We start from the raw sequence: 19613 nt of genomic DNA, 5'->3' as shown, positions 1-19613 counted from the left end.
AGAATCAAATAACCACTTGCATTTCAAAGCAGTTCTGCTGAGGCAGAATACATCTCTGTTATACATGTGCTTATTTTAAAATTTGAATTAAAATTTATTTTTTCCATTAGCAAGCATGTCTTGTCTTTTCCTTCCACCCATCTCTGATTTTAAATGAAAAGGAAAAAAAACAACTCTGTGACAGATATATCTAGTCAAGTAAACTAAAGTTTTGCAATCGCTATATATTCAGAAGAATGCACACACACACACAAATACATATGTTATTGTTGTTGTTCAATTATTTAGTTGTGTCCAACTCTTCATGACTCTGTGGAAAATAATATGCCAACACTGTCCATGAAGTTTTCTTGATGAGCATTTGGGAATGGTTTGCCATTTCCTTCTCCAGTGGATTAAGGCAAAAAGAGGCTAAATGTCTTGACCAGGATCACATAGCTAATGTCTGAAGTTGAATTTGAACTCTTATCTTTTTGACTCCAGACTCAGTGCTCTATCTACTGAGTCACCTACCTGCTCTTATCTATTCCTCCCCAACCAAATATGTAGTACATAATCATATTCACAGATAGATACTTTATATATTGGGTAATGCATGATTATATAATCTGTCTTTCATTTCTATCAGGAAGTGCTTAGTATATTTCATCACTGGTCCTCTGGAAGCATGGTTGGTCATGATGCTGATAAGAGTACCTACATTTTCCAAAAGTGTATGTGTTTAGGGGCAGTTGGGTAGCTTAGTGGATTGAGAGACAGGTTTAGAAACGGGAGGTCCTGGGTTCAAATCTGACCTCAGACATTTCCTAGTTGTGTGACCTTGGGCAAGTCACTTAATCCCCATTGTCTAGCCCTTACCACTCTTCTGCCTTGGAACTAATACATGGTATTGATTTTAAGATGGAAGGTAAGGGTTTAAAAAGTGTATGTATTTATAATGTGTAATGACCACCTGTGTTCCACCCCATTACTTTTTTTGTTATTTTTTCTAGTTCAATAAAATATATATTTTTTGTAATTTATTTGGGATGACATTAAATAAGTAGATTAGTTTGGGGATTATAGTCATTTTAATTATATTGACTGTGCCCATCCATGAACAATGAATATTTCTCCAATTATTTAGATCTAACTATTTATGTAAGAAGTGGTTTATAATTATGTTCTTGTAGTTGCTGTGCTTGTTTTAGCAAGTATACTCTCAGTATTTTATTCTATCTGTGGTTATTTTAAATGAAATATCTTTTTCTATATCTTCTTGCAGGACTTAGTAATATATAAAAAACATGATTTATGTGGGTTTGTTTTATATCCTGCTACTTTGCTAAACTTGATAGCTTCAATTAACTTTTAAGTTGAAGCTCTAGGATTTTCCACACATACCTTCATGTGATCTACAGAGATAGTTTTATCAGCTTTTGTCCATTCTGATGCCTTCAATTTCTTTTTCTTCTCTTATTGCTATTGCTAGCATTTCTATGACTATGTTAAATAATATTGGTATTAATGATCATCCTTCTTTCACTCCTGATCTTATTGAGAAGGCTTCTAGCTTATCCCTATTATACATAATACTTACTGATGGTTTTAGGCAGATGCTTTTGTCATTTTAGGAAAAAAATCTATTTATTTCTGTGCTTTCCAGTATTTTTAATAGGAATGAGTATTTTATTTTGTCAAAGGATTTTTCTGTAACTTTAAAAAAATCCTTACCTTCTGTCTTGGAGTCAATACTGTGTATTGACTCCAAGGCAGAAGAATGGTAAAGGCTAGGCAATGGGAGTCAAGTGACTTGCCCAGGGTCACACAGCTAGGAAGTGGCTGAGGCCAGATTTGAACCTAGGACCTCCCATCTCTAGGCCTGGTTCTCAATCCACTGAGCTACCCTGCTGCTCCCTTTTTCTGTAACTTTTTATATAGTTATATGGTTTTTCTTATTGGCAAAATCAATTATGTCGAAAGTTTTCCTTATATTAAACTATGTCTGTATTATGGCATAAATCTTGTTTGGTAACAATGTATAATCTTTGGATATATTTTTGTAGTCTCCCAGATAGTATTTTATTTAGGATTTTTGCATCCATATTTGTTAATGAAATTGGTCTATAATTTTCTCCCCCTCTCCCCCCCCCCCAGGTTAAGTTTCAGTACCATATTTGTTCCATAAAAGGAATTTAGTAAGACTCCTTCTTTACCTATTATTTAAAATAATTTATTTAATAATGAAATCAGTTGTTCTTTAAATGCTTGATAGAATTCATTTGTAAATCTATCTGGTCCTGATACTTTTTTCTTAGGGAATTCATTTATGGCTTATTCAATTTTTTTTCTAAAATAGGTTTATTTAGGTATTCTATTTCTTCCTCTGATCATCTTTTATTTTTTTTTTATAACACCCCATTACTTTGTAAGAGTATTCATGTGCCATACTCAAGAGACAACCACCATGCAACTCAGAAGGGAATCAGGGAGGAGCAGAACTATATTTGCTACAGCTATAGATCATCATTATAAGTGATGCTTTTAACAATGATCTTGACTCAAGGAAATATTAGTGAATTATATTCAGGACCTTGGACAAGACACTCCCCCTTCCTGATACTCTACTTTCAGCATTTGTGCAATGGCCATAAACATATTTACATGGATAAGCTCCCAGAGTTGGTATAAAGAAATAACACGGAGACAAAGCACCACACTGTTATTCATTATAATCATTTTAGAATAGCAAAAAATTGAATAGTCCATTTTCAAGAAGTTAGAATTCAACCTTCAGGCACTTAAAAGGTTAGCCTTTTGCTATTTGGAGTATTGAGCTGTCTTCAGTGACTCATTCCTTAGGGTTCTGGTTAGCCAAACTTTTACATTACCATGTATGCATACACATATAGAAAGGTTAAGTCTGCATTGGATCATTAAAAAAAGTTTAATGGAAGAACTGACAGATACATCTGATGTGCCAGGGTTCTGAAGGTGGGTGGACACAGTCTGGTGCAAAGGAGGCAGAAAAACATTCCAGGCAGCAAGAACAATACAAATAAGAACTTAGAGGTGAGAACCAAAGAGTGATAAGTACACTGGTAAATAGTTTGCTTGGCAAGCTCAGAAAATATCATCTCAAGTGTAACAAGAGATGAGGACAATTATATAAGTTGGGTCCAACTGAAGGAGAACCTTGAAGTTCAAAATCAGGAGCTTCTAGAGTTATTGTAGCCTCATGAGAAGTGGAATGTAAATATTACTCTGATTTTACACATAGGGAAATTGTGACTCAAAGAGAAAAATTGATTAGCTCAAGTTCACACCTGTAGAGTGCTGTATTTAGAACCCAGATTTTCTCAATTACATTTGCTTTTCCTTCTAGACCATGGTATTTTTCAAGCATAGATAGACAAATATAATCTATACATGGTATATAATTGTTCTATTTTTTCCTCATCAGAATTCCCAGGTTTCTCCCTTTCTCCCTCCCTCACCACATTAGAAATGCCACTTGATAAGAAAATATATACATACACACATATGTATATATGTATATATATACATATATATATAAACTATGTCTTTTGTGTCTTCATTTATCAGTTCTTTCTGTGGGGATGGACTGTTCACAATTTATCCTTTAAGCATTAATTCTGAACCTGTATCTTATGTTCTCTTGATTCTACTCATTTCACTTTTCATAATTCATGTAGGTCTTGCCATTAAAAAATCAACCTGCTCTTCATTACTTATATTGTAGCAGTGTTATAAATATTCATACATGAAGGATACATATATGCAAATTCCATGCAGAAATAATTTATTGGAAATTTTTGAGTTTCATACTGGACTTTATGGACTGTTAAATACTTTGATGTATCTTTGCTGGGAGTCAAACTTTGTGAGTAAGAAAAAGTAATCTCAAACTAGGTTTTCCTACTCTTCTGTATCATTTTTCTCTTGCCAAATAAAGGGTTTGGAGTAAACCACATAGGAAATATTTGATCAATTTCAAAAGAAATGTTTTAAAAAGCTATAAAAGTGATCATAATCTCAAATGTCTTCTGAACATTTTAGTCACCATGCAGGATAGATATAAAGCAGATCAAACTTGGACACTTAAAGACATATCAGAGATATGGTCTTTTCCTGCCAAAATTCCATTTTTTCATTTTTTTTGTTCTGGTCTTAGTGGCACTACACAGCAGATTTGGTCTCTGGAAAATTTAGATCATAAGGAAAAAGACTTCTTTATAATTGGAGCTGTCTCAAAGTGGAATGGGCTGCATTAGGAGATAGTGAGCTCCTGTCCCTGAAGGTCTTCAATCAAAGACTGGATAGTTATTTGTAGCCTGGGTTGTTCAGGTATGTATTAGCCTTTAGATACACTTTCCTGTTATTAGATTCAATGGTCAGGTGAGACCAAGGCTATCAGAATGACAGCTGAGGAAGTCTCTGGATATTAGGTATAGGATATGAAGGAATAAGAAGGGCTCATGGAGAAGAAACCTGGTTTGGAGATTGCTGTAGTCTAGGTCTTAATGGTGTTTGGATGGGGGCCTTATTGTGGGACTAAAAAAGAAGGAATCTGATAAAAATTAGGGAAGAACTGGCAGTACTTTCTAATAGTCTAAATGTAGGAAGCAACTCAAAGAGGGGAGACAAGGAACCAAGGAAGGACCAAGATGACTGTGATGCCATTAATTATATTGATAAAGTTTGTGTGATTTTGGAGTATGGGATGCATAATAAATTTTAGAAGTGTTTGCCTTGAATCAGTTTTGGGGTTTTGGGGAGCATGGATCATTCATAGCCCTGAAGAAATACTGGATTAGAGAAAAGGTCCTGGAAATAGATTTGAGAGTTATATGGATGATCATTAAAACCATATGAATAGATCCTGAGAGAGAAGAGCAGAAGACCTAGGACAAACTTTGATAGCAATCACAGGTGGTGGGAAGGATGAAGTGAAGGATTCATCAAAGGAGCAGGAAAAGAAGCTATCAGAGTTCAAAGAACCCAAAATGATAAGATGGTGTTCAATAGAGCCAAAGGCAGAGTTGGAGTTAGTCAAGAGGCTCAATGATAAGTTGAATAAAAATAATTTTAGTAGAAAGTGAAGACAAGTATTTATTAGTTAACTACTATATACTAGGCACTTTTCAAATATTGCATTTGATCTGCACAACAATTCTATGAAGTAGATGCTATTATTTTCCTCATTTTACAGTGGAGGAAACTGAAGCAGGCAGGGCTTACCCAGGGTCACACAACTAATAAGTGTCTAAGGCCAAATATGAACTCAAGTCCTACTTATTCTTGGCCCCAAATCCTATCTATTATATCACCTAGCTGCCTATAAAGAATGTAATATGGAAGTCACAATGCAGGGAGCCATTGGTGACAAAGGAAAAAAGTTCAAATGTACTGAGAGTATTTTATCCATCTTATTCTATTTTGCAGATCCAGGTAAGCATTTGAAAATATCCCAGAGATTTAAATGCCATGCTTTTCTTCTTTTTAAAATTTTAAACCCTTACCTTCTGTCTTGGAGTCAATACTGTGCATTGGCTCCAAGGCAGAAGAGCAGTAAGGGGGTCAAGTGACTTGCCCAGGGTCACACAGCTAGGAAGTGTCTGAGGCCAGATTTGAATGTAGGACCTCCCATCTCTAGGCTTGACTCTCAATCCACTGAGCCACCCAACTGCCCCATGCCATGCTTTTCTTAAAATTTATACTAAATGTAATCTAAACTCTATAATTTACTTTATGTTTCCACTCTATATTAAGATTTCTTTTGGGCCATGGGAATGTGGGCTGAGGTGATCTAGCTCAATAACAAACAAATAAATGTTTCCTTTTGTTTGTTCTATTCTTGATGGCATATCGATGAGGACAGCACTTTGTTTTTATACTCATTCACCATAAGCAGAATTGATATTTTTAAGAGCATAAAAACTAAATCAAATGAACATTCTTAATGAAGGCTTAAAGTTAAAAACAGGTTGTAATATAGAATTAGGCATTTAACTTTTATGGGGTTCTATTATGCCAGGGCCCACTGATGAAAAAAAGAGGAAAAGGACATATATTTATTTGTATTTATTCTCTTTATATTTATCCTGTCTTATATATGTCCTTGCTGCCTCGCCCATTAGAATGTAAGTTCTTATAAGAAAGAGTTTTATTCAATAAATATGGAATACCAGTTCCTTTGTAAGTGATAAGTTCTTGTCCTTTGATTGATCTCAGGCTTATTAATATGTAGATACTTTTAATTTGATAAATTAAGATGCTACCAGTTGCTTCTCATGGTCATTAGTGTTCATCCAACTGCACAAGGGGCCAAGCAGAGGACAGGAGATTTTGGCCATAACACTAACTCTGTCTCTAAAACTGAATAACTCTTCTTGGGCATTTCATCTAATCTCTAAGTTTTCCTTTTGGGAAAGTGGAATCTTTGCCAAATGCCTCTCCTAACCAGCAAAGGACAAACAAAATGAAATTTAATAGGGAGAATTGTTAGGTCCTGCACTCAGGTGAAAAAAGAAGTCAAATGTACAAGCACAGAATGAGGTAGATATGGTTAGACAGCAGATCATATGAAAGAAACTCAGGGGTTCTGGTTGACTGCAAGTCCAATCTGAGCCAAAGCTGCGAAGAAGTGGCTGCCAAAACACTAATGCAACTCTAGGCCATATTGGCAGAAATAGATTGTGCAGAACAAGGGAGGAGACAACACTGGAGCGTCATGTTCTTTCCTGGGCACTGCATTTTAGGATGAACTTTAAAAAATTGGAGTGTCTACAGAATGCTGAGGAGACTTGAATGAGACCATATCATATAAAAATTGGTTGAAGGAAATGAGAATGTTCACTCTGAATCATAGGACACCATGTTAGCAAAAGAGAGAGAAACTCAACTGGAGGTGTGCACTGAAGAGGCAGTGAAGAGCCATGCCAGCTCTACCTCTAACTGGGGTTAGAGGGAGGGGGTCTCTAGGTGGGGCCATTGTTGGAGAATAGTGCCCAAGTATAGATATCAGACAAGCTGACATTTGTTGCCATTTCTCATGTAGGGAGGGGGAAACCATGAGAATAAATGGCTAAGTAAGGCTATGAAGAGCCAAACCCTGTTTTGGTCATAGAAGGTTTTTGCTTGAACAGGGATGTGTATCAGGTACTCAGCCTAGTGCTGCATATCTGATCCTTAGAGGCTAAGCTCAAGCTCTCAATCCTTAAAGGAAGGGTGTCTAGCAGTGAGCATGAGGATAAAAACAACTAGGGAGAACACATTTTCCTTTCTTTTCAGAGTTTGTGATTTCATCAATATAGGAAATTCTCATCATGGAAATTATTCTAACTAATACAATAATAAGAATAGCAATTAACCTCTAACAGTTTTAGAGCAAGGTTTTTAACCTTTTCTGTGCCATGAACATTTCTGGTAGCCTGGTGAAGCCAATGGACCCCTTCTTAGAAAAATTTGTTAGCATAAAATAAAATACACAAGATTACCAAGGAAAACTATATAGGAATAGAATTATCAAAAATAATTTTTAAAAAACAAGTTCAAGGATGAAATTCTAAGAACTCCTAATGTAGAGTTTTGTTTAGAGAGTTGTTTAGAGGTACTGAGGGGTTAAGTGATTTATTTATGGTCTCAAGGCTAGCATGAGACCAAAAAAAAAAAAGAACTTGAACCAAGGTCTTCCTGGTTCCAAGGCTGGCTTTCTAATGAAAGCTGTTTTTTAAAAATTGAGAAGCCAAACAAGAGATAAGAATAGGGGAAACCAATGCCAGTGAATGCAATTTAGATGGAAGTTGTTAGTCAAAATGAAATTTAATTGATTAGAGCTGCATATTATCATTATTCTGGAAGCTTCTAAAACATCAGGAAGTGCTATATAAGTAGAAACAGTCTCAGTAACCACTTGTCACATAGACGCTATAGAAGAGATTTGTGTATTGTGCAGGAGTTTAGAATAGATGACCTCTAAAATATCTTCTAACTTTAGATTCTATAATATGAATAACAAAAAAAAGCAGAGTTCTTAGAACTGTGTTGTAGGAATCTAAGTTGTCAGGATTTTTCCACTAGATTTTCCTTTTCTAGTTCACAGATATCCTGCATATCCATAGAAGGAAGAAACTTTCTTATTCTTTCCCCTCATTTTTTGTTTGAACTGTGAATTGTGGCTTATGGGTAGATGTTTGTAGTAGTTTTTTAATTAGAACTCTTGAAATGAATTTCCAATAGACATTTTAAACTCAACATGTCCAAAAAAGAAGTTGTTATATTTCCCCCTACCTCTCCCTCCTCTAAACTTCCTGTTATGTTCAGGGTAACACCAGTCCCTCAAGCTTGCACCTAGGTGTCATCCTGGACTCCTCACTGTCTCTCATCCCTGCATCTTAGATTTCTATCACCATCTCTAAAATATGTCCCCTTCTCTCCTCTGGTGCTGCCACCATTCTGGTACAGGATCTTGTCACTTCATGCCTAGACTGTTGTCATTAGCCTGCTGGTGGGTCTGCCTGCCTCAAGTCTCTCCCCACTCCAATGCATTCTCTGTTCAATCACAAATGTGATTTTCCTAAAGCACAGATCTGACCATGTCATAGCCTCTCACTCCATAGACTCAAGGGGCTCTCTGTCATCTCCAGGATCAAGTACAAAATGAAGTTTGGTACGCAGAACCTTTTCTAACCGAGCCCCCTCCTACCTAAATCTTACTTCTATCCTATATTCTTTAATCTAGTGACACAGGTCTCCTGGCTCTGCCACAAACAAGATTCTGTATCTCTGGCTCCCAGCATTTCCTCTGGCTGTTCTCCATGACTGGGATTTTCTTCTGCCTCAGCTCCACCTTCTGACTTTCCTGTCTTCTTTTAAATTCTAACTAAAACTTTTATTTTTATTGGAAGCCTTCTCCAATCTTGATTCTAATGCTTTCCCTCAGCTAATTATTTCCCATTTATCCTGGCTTGCTTTGTACTTATTTGTTCATGTATTGTCTCCCTTATTAGATTTTAAGTTCCTTGAGGGCAGGGACTACCATTTGTCTCTTTTCATATCCCAAGTGTTTAGCACGGTGTCTGGCATATAGTAGGCTTAATAAATAAAGATTGATTGATCAACCAAGAATAATAATAGCAAATATTTAGGCCACATGTTAAGGTTTACAAAGTACTTTACATATCTTCTCTCAACTGATTCTCATGACAAGGCTGAAGTTAGGTGTTATTAATATTCCCATTTTATAGCAGGAAGGAAATTGAGGGTGAGAGAGATTCAATAACTTGCTCAGTCACACAGCTAATAAGTGAATCAGATAGGATTTGAACTTAAGTCTTCCTGATTCCATAAGCAGCGCTCTATCCACCACTCCATTGTCCTTCCCATTTTAATGGACCAATACATCAAGATGCTGGCTACACCACTACCAAACACATTTGGAGAGTGAGACAAGGAGAGACTACAGCTCAAAGTCTCTGATTTATCTTAAGTACTGCGAGAGTTTATTTTTCCTATACTGTATTAATTCTTTTATCATTGCTCCAAAGTAGAAAGGCTCCATTTCCTGTATATTAGGGAGAACCACTATACAGTTATCCCTCACTATATCGTGGTTCACTTATTGAAGGTTTTTAAAAAAAAAAATCTAATTCTGTATTGCGGAGTTTTTGCTATATTGCAGGATGAATACTGTACTACACACAATAGAAATGTAGTACGCCACTACTGCTTGTGCAAGTTTGCCAGTGTGAGATTGTACATGGCTGAGCGCAAAGCGGGTGTTATTGTATTGGCTGATGGAATGACAGGCGCCCAACCACAGCGATGTGTTCTGTATCCTGGGCGCTGAATGGCTCAGTGTTTATAACAGTGCGGGAGAGGTTAAAAGAGTGTGGAAAAGGTTTATAGGAGAGTGGGAAGGGTTTATATAAAGCCTTAATATATATATATATATACATATATATATATAATAAAATAAATATAAAGCCGCTACTTCGTGAATTTTCACCTATCGAGGGGGTCTCTGGAACGTAACTACTGCAATAGGTGAAGGATCACTGTATATTTCCACATCTGGGATTTGGGTCAGAGATTCCATCCAGCCTACTCCTTTTTGCATTTTCTCTGTCCTTAGAAATCCAAAAGAAAGGCTTTCACTTTTCATAGAATTTGGTTAATAAATGAAGAGGACAAAGATTTTTTCCCCTGTGTATGAGTTCCCCAGAACATGGGGATGGGAGGAATGGCTAGTTTGTTGGACTACCTCATAATGGATTCCTACAGTCCTATTTCCCGAGTTGCTTGCCTAAGATTTGGGGTGTCTGGTTATTTGAGAGGGTCATAGACCTATGCCACTTTGTTGGTTATGATGCTGGTCTAATTGATAAACTGACATAATTAATAAACTGATATTCTTACCCCAAAACCAGTCACTTGAAATAATTTTAATTGTGACAGTACAGCTATAAGATAGTATTTCTTCATGTGCTTCTTCCATCATGGTCAGGCCAGTAGAGGCTCTTTCTTAAACTAAATCAATAGATTTAGAAGCCAAGAAAATAAAATCTGCTCTCTATACCAAGACTACTAACAAAAGGTGCCAGATGTGGTGATAGCTCTTTTTAATGCAGGGGGCTTCTGGCCCCAAAGATGAGAAGCTGACATTATGACTATATCACTCACATCTCAAGATGAATTCAGAACTTCTCATTATTACTTTGTTTCCTTTCTGGTTGACTGGCCCAAGAAAACATAGGATTATATTTCATAGAATCATGGGAGGCTAAAATGGAAAGGGACCTTTGAGATCATCTAGGCCAACCTCCTCCCTTTTGAGAAGGGGATACTGGTCTAGAACCCAATTCTACCGTTCCCCATAGCTTGTCACTTCAGCTGAATGCAGTATGGAATGAGGGAAAACGAAAGGAAAACCAGGCAAGGAGTTTGAAGATGTGGATTCCATTCCCATTTTGACATAACAGCCACATGACTTATTTTACTGGAGACTTAGTATCTTTATCTATAAAATTGGGGTAATGTTACTTTTATTACTTCATAGAGCTAGTTCTTTTGAGGATCAAATGGAATGATAGTCTGAAGTGCTTTGAATATCAGGAAGTGCCAAATAAGTGCAAGCTAATACTATTTAAAGTTATTGTTCGGTCATTTCAGTTCAGTTTGACTCTTTATGACACCATATGGGTTTTTCTTGGCTAAGATACTAATCTTTGCCACTTCCTCCTCCAGCTCATTTTACACATAAGAAAACTGAGGCACACAGGATTAAAAGACTTGCTTAGGTTCACACCGCTCATAAGTACCTAAGATCCATTAGTAAGTGTCTGAAGTTGGATTTGAACTCAGGTTCCCCTCTAGGCCTGGCACTCTGTCTAGTGTGCCATCTAGCTGCCCATAATACAATTTGGTACAGGTATAAAAATTAAATGCCTTGTGTTCCATTTCTTTCTCCCCAAGAAATAGCTGTGTGACCTTAGACAAGTTATGCAAACATGGTGAGTCTTAGTTTCCTTATCTTTAAAACAAAAACAAAAACAGGAGAGGGTTTGAACTTCAGAAGATCTAAATCCAAGGGTGTGCTGGAGTCATTTTGCACATGCTCAGGAGATCCAGTTGTGAAATTTTCAGTGTGAGCTTTTACTTGTGCCACCTAGGGACCCATAAATACCATTCACTTGAATTTTCCATGTTCAAGCAAAGGATTTAATCCGTACTTCTGGTAGTGAAGGGTGAGAATGTGCTAAAGGTGAACATATCACTTGATTCAAGCATGAGCAGTAATAACTGGCCCAGGCCATGTGTCTTGTCAATAGAAGAAAGATAGCATTTAGCCTTATCAGGCAAGGAAGCAATGGGGGTGACTGTTGTACACAGCAAGAAAATACAGAAGAAATTTAGAGATTCCCCCAAATGCTTTGGGCATCTTGTTTATAGGTAATCAGAACCAATGCAGTAAATAGTTCATTTTTGATATGGAACATGTTTTTTTGGGGGGTGGAGGGCTAGGGGAACTATACAGTAGGTGCTAAGGTTAAAGCCATTTTCTTAAGTTGGCATCTCCACTAAAACATTTCTCTAATGCCTTATCCTGGCTGAAGGTGAACTTGGGTTCATTGGTCATGTTTTTAAAAACATAAAAATTTTTAAATAAGTGAAGAAAAATAAAATAAGTAGATTATAAGGGAAACCAATTATACTGAAATAATTATCAAAATATTTTAAAAATACCTATTGAGTAGTGGAGCATTGGTTCGGGGATAGATTTTGAGGCAGTGTGTTACAATGGAAAGAATCTGAGTCTGGAGGCTGATGAGCCTAGCTTTTATGTTTGCTATCTGTATGTCCTTGGACAAGTTGCCTAATATCCCTCTATCTTGGTCTCCTCATTTGTGAAATAAACAAGTTGGACTACATTTCCTCTAAAGATGCTTCCATCTCTACATCTATGCACCTATGAGCTTTGTGCTCTGAGGATAAGCCCCACTGAGTTTCTCTGAACTTAGGTTATGAGTTTTCTTGATCACATGAAGACTGTCTTATAGGATATAATCTGAAGAGTTTCCACATTGATGAAATCACAGATCATTCAAGCACTGAAGTACTTAGTTGGCACACAACACAGGGTGTTTTAAGACCAGTCTGTTGTTATTTTTAACAGACGAAATAAAAATAGCAAGGAAAAAGAAGACAGCAGACCTTGGGAACAAAATGCTGTAAAATCGGGATTTTCCATGTTAGGAAGTTTCATCTAATGGGGTAGAGGTATAATCTGAATCATTATTGGATTTACCGAGAGTTTTAACATCCCATTTTCCACTGTGATTTCCTAGCCACTATTGCCTACGGAAACCTCCTTTCTGAGTTTGTAAAAAGACAAGGAGTCTCTCTGAACTATAACTCTCAGGATGTCAGTCAGTTCTTAGATCCCTATTACACCCACACACAAAACTCTTGATATTTATATATTTATATACTGCAAAACATAATGAAGCTTTTATTCTTTTTTCTTTAATGACTTTCCATGTGTTCAGAGATTCCAGATCTGATATAAATTAGGGAATAAAATTCAAATAATTTGATATGTGTGCATTTTATTGGCTTTTCATATAATTGGTCTTTTGGCAGTTGAGAAACTAGAGGACTTGTTGCCAGTTATGAACATTTGGATGTTTGCAATGATTTCAGAAGGAGTAAAAGAGTTGGGTCTTTGTTCATTGAGCAAATATTTACTGTATACCTCCTATTCATAAATACATAGTAGAGAGCCTGCCTCTAAGTCAGGAAGACCTTGATTCAAGTCCTCTGTCGAATCTTCAAGAGAAGTCCCCTGAAACCTACTGGCTGTGTGACCTTGAGCAACTCACTTGACCAATCAGGGCTAGGCAATTCTCTGACTATAAATTACAGAGAAGGTGTTCACCTATATTGGTGGAGTGAGTCCTGTCTTCTAAGAGTTCCCTATCCCAATGAAATCACATATCCAGGCCCTACTCCCTATCCTACTAAGTATAGTATATGTGATTATCTAATAATATTAGCTAGCATTTATATAGCACTAAAAGTTTTATAAAGCACTTTACATATGTTATTTTTTTTAAGTCTCACAACTCTATGAGGTAGGGCTATTATTATGCCCATGTTACAGATGAGGAAACTGAGGCTCAGAGTTATTAAACAATCTACCCAAGGTACCCCATTATAGTAAGTACTAAATGTTGAATTTAAACTCAAATCAGGCTTTCATGCCCAATACTTTATTCACTAGATTACCTCACTGGTTTTATGTCTGATATATAAGGAGAGCACCAAAGAAATATAAGTGATAGTCTGTGTCTTTAAGGAACTTCTAATTCAATTAAGGAAGTAAGACAGATATACCTAGAGCAATTGGTTAGAAGGGGACAGGAAGTGATAAAGACTGGTCTAGTCAATATGTAAAGCAGGCAATATTTGGCCTTCCATCCTTTCCCCTTTCTGACCTCTGCTTCTCTATTCTAAGCTAGTATACCTAGGACCCTAATGGTAGTTCCTGGTTATCCAGGGTCTATCCTGGCTATCCTGGGACATCACAGGAAATAAGAGATACAACTTTAGGGTTGGAAGGAATCCTGGAGGTCATCAAGTCATACTGTTTTATTTGACATATGAGGAAACTGAGATGTGATGGTTCCATGATATTACTATGAAAACTGAGATGGACTCAGGTCCTCCAGAAGGTTTGAACTATTCCTTGAAGGAAACCAAAGACTCTAAGAGGCCAAGGAAAATAGCTAGAGTATCCATGCAATTGGGACAGAGTACAAAGTCATGGAGATAGGAGTTAGCATGGCATATATGAGAAATAACAAGGTCACCAAAGAGGTAGAAATTGTCACTCAGTCTCAGGTCTTCTGATTCCATATTTCTCATCCTTTCCATTATACCATGTTCTCTCCCAAGTCTCTTTCCTTAGGAGGGTCTATGTTCTAGACCTCTCCTTTTTTGATTTTCCTTCCTTCCTTCCTTCCTTCCTTCCTTCCTTCCTTCCTTCCTTCCTTCCTTCCTTCCTTCCTTCCTTCCTTCCTTCCTTCCTTCCTTCCTTCCTTCCTTCCTTCCTTCCTTCCTTCCTTCCTTCCTTCCTTCCTTCCTTCCTTCCTTCCTTCCTTCCTGTCCTACTAAGTAAGTGGCTAGTTTAATTTAGATAAAGTAATCCCAGTTAAGGGACAGTATGGTATAGAGGATATGGTGCCAAACTTGAAGTCAAGTATGTGTGTGTTCAACTCCCTTACTAGGAGAGTGACATGGACAAGCCACTTAACTACTATGTTCCTCAGGGAAATTCTTAGAATTTATCTACCAAATTATAGATGGATTATAGTCTGAAGGAGATCCTATACAAGGAGTTCCCCACACTAACAAAATCACCTATTCTTAATTTTTAAGTCACAGCTGTGGCATTCATCAATCTCTTCAAATTGGTGTTTTACCCTTTCCATATAAGCTATCTGCATTTTTACCAGAACCTTCCAGGCTATAATTCAAGATTCATCAAAGGTAGGAACCTCAAGTACTGAGAAAGGCAGAAAAAAAATAAAGAAGAAATTTTTGGGTAATAGGGCATTCATTCTTTCAGGTAAGATTGTAGCCAGAAGACCTGAGTTTCAGTCTTGATTCCTCCACCTACTACTTGTATGGCCTTGGCTTAGTTTCTCTGACTCTCAGTTTTCTCAACTATAAAATAAGGCACTCCAACATCACAGATTCTTAGCCTTGTGTCTATGAACTTGTCATTAAAACTATTTTAATAACTATATTTCAAAATAATTATCTTCCTTTGTAGTCTTGTATTTTAAAACAATATTTTGAGAAAGGATCCATAGGCTTTACAGAATTGCCACAAGGCTCCATGGCACAAAAAGGGTCAAGAACTCTTTTTCTAGATATGGTTTCTAAGGACTCTTTGGGTTCTAAATCTATGAAAACCATATATGTAGGATACATGAAATAAATTATTCATGCAGGTACAAACACACATCCACATGCATATGTTTATATATGTTTACATATACATATATAATAACATGTGGGAGATATCAGGAAATGATTATAGTTACCTAAAATTTTCAGTCCATTTCCAAGAGATGTCTTGATCATTCCTACTTCCATGCCAATGCTCACAATGCAATGCCCTACCCACTCTTCTCCACCTATCCAAATTCTCTCTCTTTTAAGGCTCAACTAAAGTCCAAATTCCTACATTAGAATTTTCCCTGACTACTTGAGCCCTCATTGATCCCTTTTCTAAATTGTTATAGCACCTCAATTGTGCCCTGCAACCTCATATCTAATAATTTTCTATTTTCTATTGATTGCTCTTGTTTCAGATGTGAGCTCTTATTGTCTCACCCATTAGATTCTAGGTTCTATGAGAGCAAAGGGTCCATGTTGCTTTTGGTGTCTCCTTATAGCCCTAAGAATTTTTCCAAATGTACCCCACAATTTACTTTCTCTGTGCCTTTTCTCAGGCTGTTCCTTCCTTAATGGCATGACCTCCCCCATCCTGCATCACCACCTGTCAAATATTACCTATCCTTCAAGGCCCAGTTTGACTGTTACTTTTTTCATGGAGCCCTCTGTGATATCCTGACCCTGAATCCAACTCTTCTGAACTCTTAAGGCACTTTGTATAGATTGTGGACTTTCTTTCAAGCCAATTGTTTCTCAGAAAATCGGTCTTTTTCTAGTTTTGCCCTCCTTCACTTAATCAAAGGAAAAAAAACTGTCAGTGGTAAAGAGAAAAGTCTCTGTAGAGATGAGTTAAGCAGCATTTCAGGGATTGGGATGACAAGCCATGGCAGATAGATAGAACCATAGATCCACCCATCCATCCATATGTCCATCCATCCATATGTCCATCCATCCATCTATCTATCTATCTATCTATCTATCTATCTATCTATCTATCTATCTATCTATCTATCTATCTATCTATCTATTGAGATGGATAGAATTGTGTAAATTTATATATAAATATGATTGGCACAATTCTTTTAACATGCCCTGTCTAGATGTGAACATACATAAGAGCAAGTGGGAAGGATTCATTAATATATTATGTATAATAATATATTTGTTAATATATAGTATGGGTCTCTGTTACCAGATGCTATAGTGATTCCTAATAAAATGTGGGAAAAAGGAAAGTTTTCATCATGGGCTTCTATTTAAAAATAGCTTTTAAATAATTTTTTGCTTTGAATAGACTATTCTCCCAGACAAATCTCCATAGTTACAGCTATTATGATTATTATTTTAACATTCTGAACTATTTCCAGCCATCTTTAGTAGAAGTGAAGATGTGATGGAAATGTAATGTGCCAATGAAGAATAGACTGTTGCTTTAAGTGTTCATGTTCCCAGCTCTCCTTTGTTGTTATATGTTCAAACTGAGTTGTGTCCCCTAGAGCAGTGATGTTCAATCTTTTAGAGATTGAGTGCCTGAACTGTAACCCTCACATACATGTGAGCTGTCCCCTTATCCCAGACAGGGGAGGGAGGAAGCACTTCCATTGGGCCACTGGGCAGAGGGGTGGGTGAAGTGAGGAATGTCCTCAGGCACATGTGAAGAGGGGGAGGGGAGCAGCCCAATCTGGCACATGTGCCATAGGTTTGCCAACACAGCTTTATAGAATCAGCCTTGCCTCTTATTCTATCTACTCCTCAGTGGAGATTCATTTTCCACTTAGCAAGAGAAAAATACAAGGAAATAAATTGTAGCAATAGAAGGATGGACAAAGGCAAAAAATAAGGAAAACCAATATCCAAAGTAGTAATTTTATTTACCCTATATGACCAGGGAGAAGGAAAATTGCTTAAGGAACATAGCAAATGACAAGAGCTATTTTAAGCCTGCACTGTAAGGGATTCAACATGTATGTTGAGACTCTTATATAATGTTGAGTAAATCATCCACAGATAATTAATAGATGTATACTGAGTCCCATACATAATTGGTACATGAGTGGATTTGCATGTATCAAATGCAAAATATATAGATGACTGAAGATGATCTCTAAGTGATGCTTGGGTAGTTCAGAGAACACCATTTGGGAAGATTTTCTTTAAAGACACCACATGGCCTCCCTCTGCTCTGAAAGTACAACATGAAATTTGACTCACCTACCCCAGTAGTGTGATCCCCTTTTGGACCTGTGTAGGATGTGGGTGTTTCTCCTCTCCTTCGATGCCAGCTGCTCCGGTTTCTTCTTTCTTGAGTAAATGTACATTCATCTTGTTCAAAAGTACATTCTCCTGGTGGGGGTGGAAGCATCTCTACAAGGAAACAGCAGGGTTAGTGACTGCTTCAACCAATTTCCATAAATATGCATTCAAATGCTTCCAGTATGAGATCTATTTATAAGTGCTGCAAGATGATATTTCATGCACATGGTTGGGGAGCTATTCTATTCTATTTTCTTGACCATTTATACCCCTGCCTAGAAAGCAATATCTTCCTCCTTTATGTGGTAGAATGCAACATACACCTCCCCCTGATACATTTATGTGTATGTAGACATGCATAATTATAAAGCACACATGTACACATGTATATGCATTCACACACCTTCTTTTCTATTTCAAAGCACGGATATGACTCTATGATGTTTGACTAGTAAGCCATGCTTACCAAACTATAATTTAGCATGGTGCCTGGCACAAAGTAAGTGCTAAATAAATATTAATCATTATTATTATTATTATAACTGATAGGCCCCTTTAAGATGAAGACAAAACATGACAATAAGCTCACACTATAGCTTGAACTCATCATGATTTTTCTTTAGGGACAGGGGATCAATCCTGCAGAATACAGGTTGGAGGAAGGTCTGATAATGTTAAGAGGGGACAATAATACTCTGGGAGTTGCTATAGATTAAGTGTTTCCCATGATATTCCCTGGACTCATTTCCCCTTGTTAACTGGACTCTATTACTTAATACATTATCTGAGAACAAGGGATAACAACAATGATTAGAGCTAGGATTTATATTGGGCTTTGTGGCTTGCAAAGCACTTCACAAATGTTAACTAATTTGATTCTCATAGCAACTCTAAGAAGTTGATATTATTAACCTCTTTTTATGAATGAGGCAGCTGAGATAAGAAGGGTTAAAGCAACCTGCCTAGGGTCACACAGTTGGTGTTTCAGACTAAATATGAACTTGGATCTTCCTGATGTCAAGTGCCATATTCTATTCACTGCATGGTTAGGACATAACTAAAAGAAAAAGGCATTGAAAAACATTGATGCCTTTGTGGGGAAGAGAGATGGATTGTATGGTACAGTCCTACCAATTGAAACACAAAAATTAGATTCCTTTTCCCTCTAACTTTTTAAGATTTCCTTCCTCTTGGGGCAGCTAGATGGTTCAATGGATAGGGAGCCAGGACTAGAAACAGGAAGTGTTGGGTTCAAATGTGCCTTCAGACATTTCCTAGCTATGTTACCTTGGGCAACTCACCTAACCTCAATTGTCCAACTCTTAACATTCTTCTGCCTTTGAACCAATACTTGATATCAATTCTAAGACAGAAAATAAGGACTTAATAAAATAAGATGAAGAAAAAGGCTTCTGAGGTCCCTTCCAGCTTCAAATCTATGGTGCCATTTTATAATCCTGTGACCTGGTCAAGAATTATATGGACTGAGAAGCCCTTGGTGAATTGTGATCTGGACCAGTGGAAGGACTAATTAACAACAAAGAGATCACAGTTCTACAAAGCATTTTGAGTCACAATTATATGTTTCCTCTTGTATGTTTTAGAAGCCTATAATTTTGATGCAAAAATTAAGATAGCAATATAATCCACGCTGTATGGACTGGAAAAGGTGGTTCACAGGGCAATCTGTATACTGTACTACTATCCAAAGCATGTAAGAAGAACTCCAGGAAAGCCTCCATTGGGTAGAATCCAAGGATCCATGGAAAAATTCAGATAAGAAGGCATAGATGGACTATGGTCTGTATTTTCAGACATAGCACTCTTATTGGTGAAAATAACTCTATTAATTTAGTGAATATCTTTCATCTGTTTTAGTTTTGTGTGACTTTTTG

At 36.9% G+C, this 19613-nt stretch overlaps 1 protein-coding gene and 1 long non-coding RNA gene across 3 annotated transcripts in view; one reads left to right on the top strand and one right to left on the bottom strand.

Annotated features, from left to right (window-relative positions):
• Positions 1 to 19613, bottom strand: part of MAMDC2 (MAM domain containing 2) — a 239786-nt gene that overhangs the window by 15759 nt on the left and 204414 nt on the right. Inside the window, exon 11 of the mRNA XM_001365384.4 lies at positions 17677 to 17829. Within this exon, the coding sequence (XP_001365421.1) occupies positions 17677 to 17829 (153 nt within the window). The remainder of the gene's footprint in view (positions 1 to 17676; positions 17830 to 19613) is intronic.
• The window catches only part of LOC103101507 (uncharacterized), a 142478-nt gene that overhangs the window by 80661 nt on the left and 42204 nt on the right, over positions 1 to 19613 (top strand). The window lies entirely within an intron of this gene.

This window comes from Monodelphis domestica, chromosome 7 (assembly GCF_027887165.1).
Source record: "Monodelphis domestica isolate mMonDom1 chromosome 7, mMonDom1.pri, whole genome shotgun sequence".
Taxonomy (NCBI): Eukaryota; Metazoa; Chordata; class Mammalia; order Didelphimorphia; family Didelphidae; genus Monodelphis; species Monodelphis domestica.
This window is presented reverse-complemented; position numbering and strand designations above follow the sequence as displayed.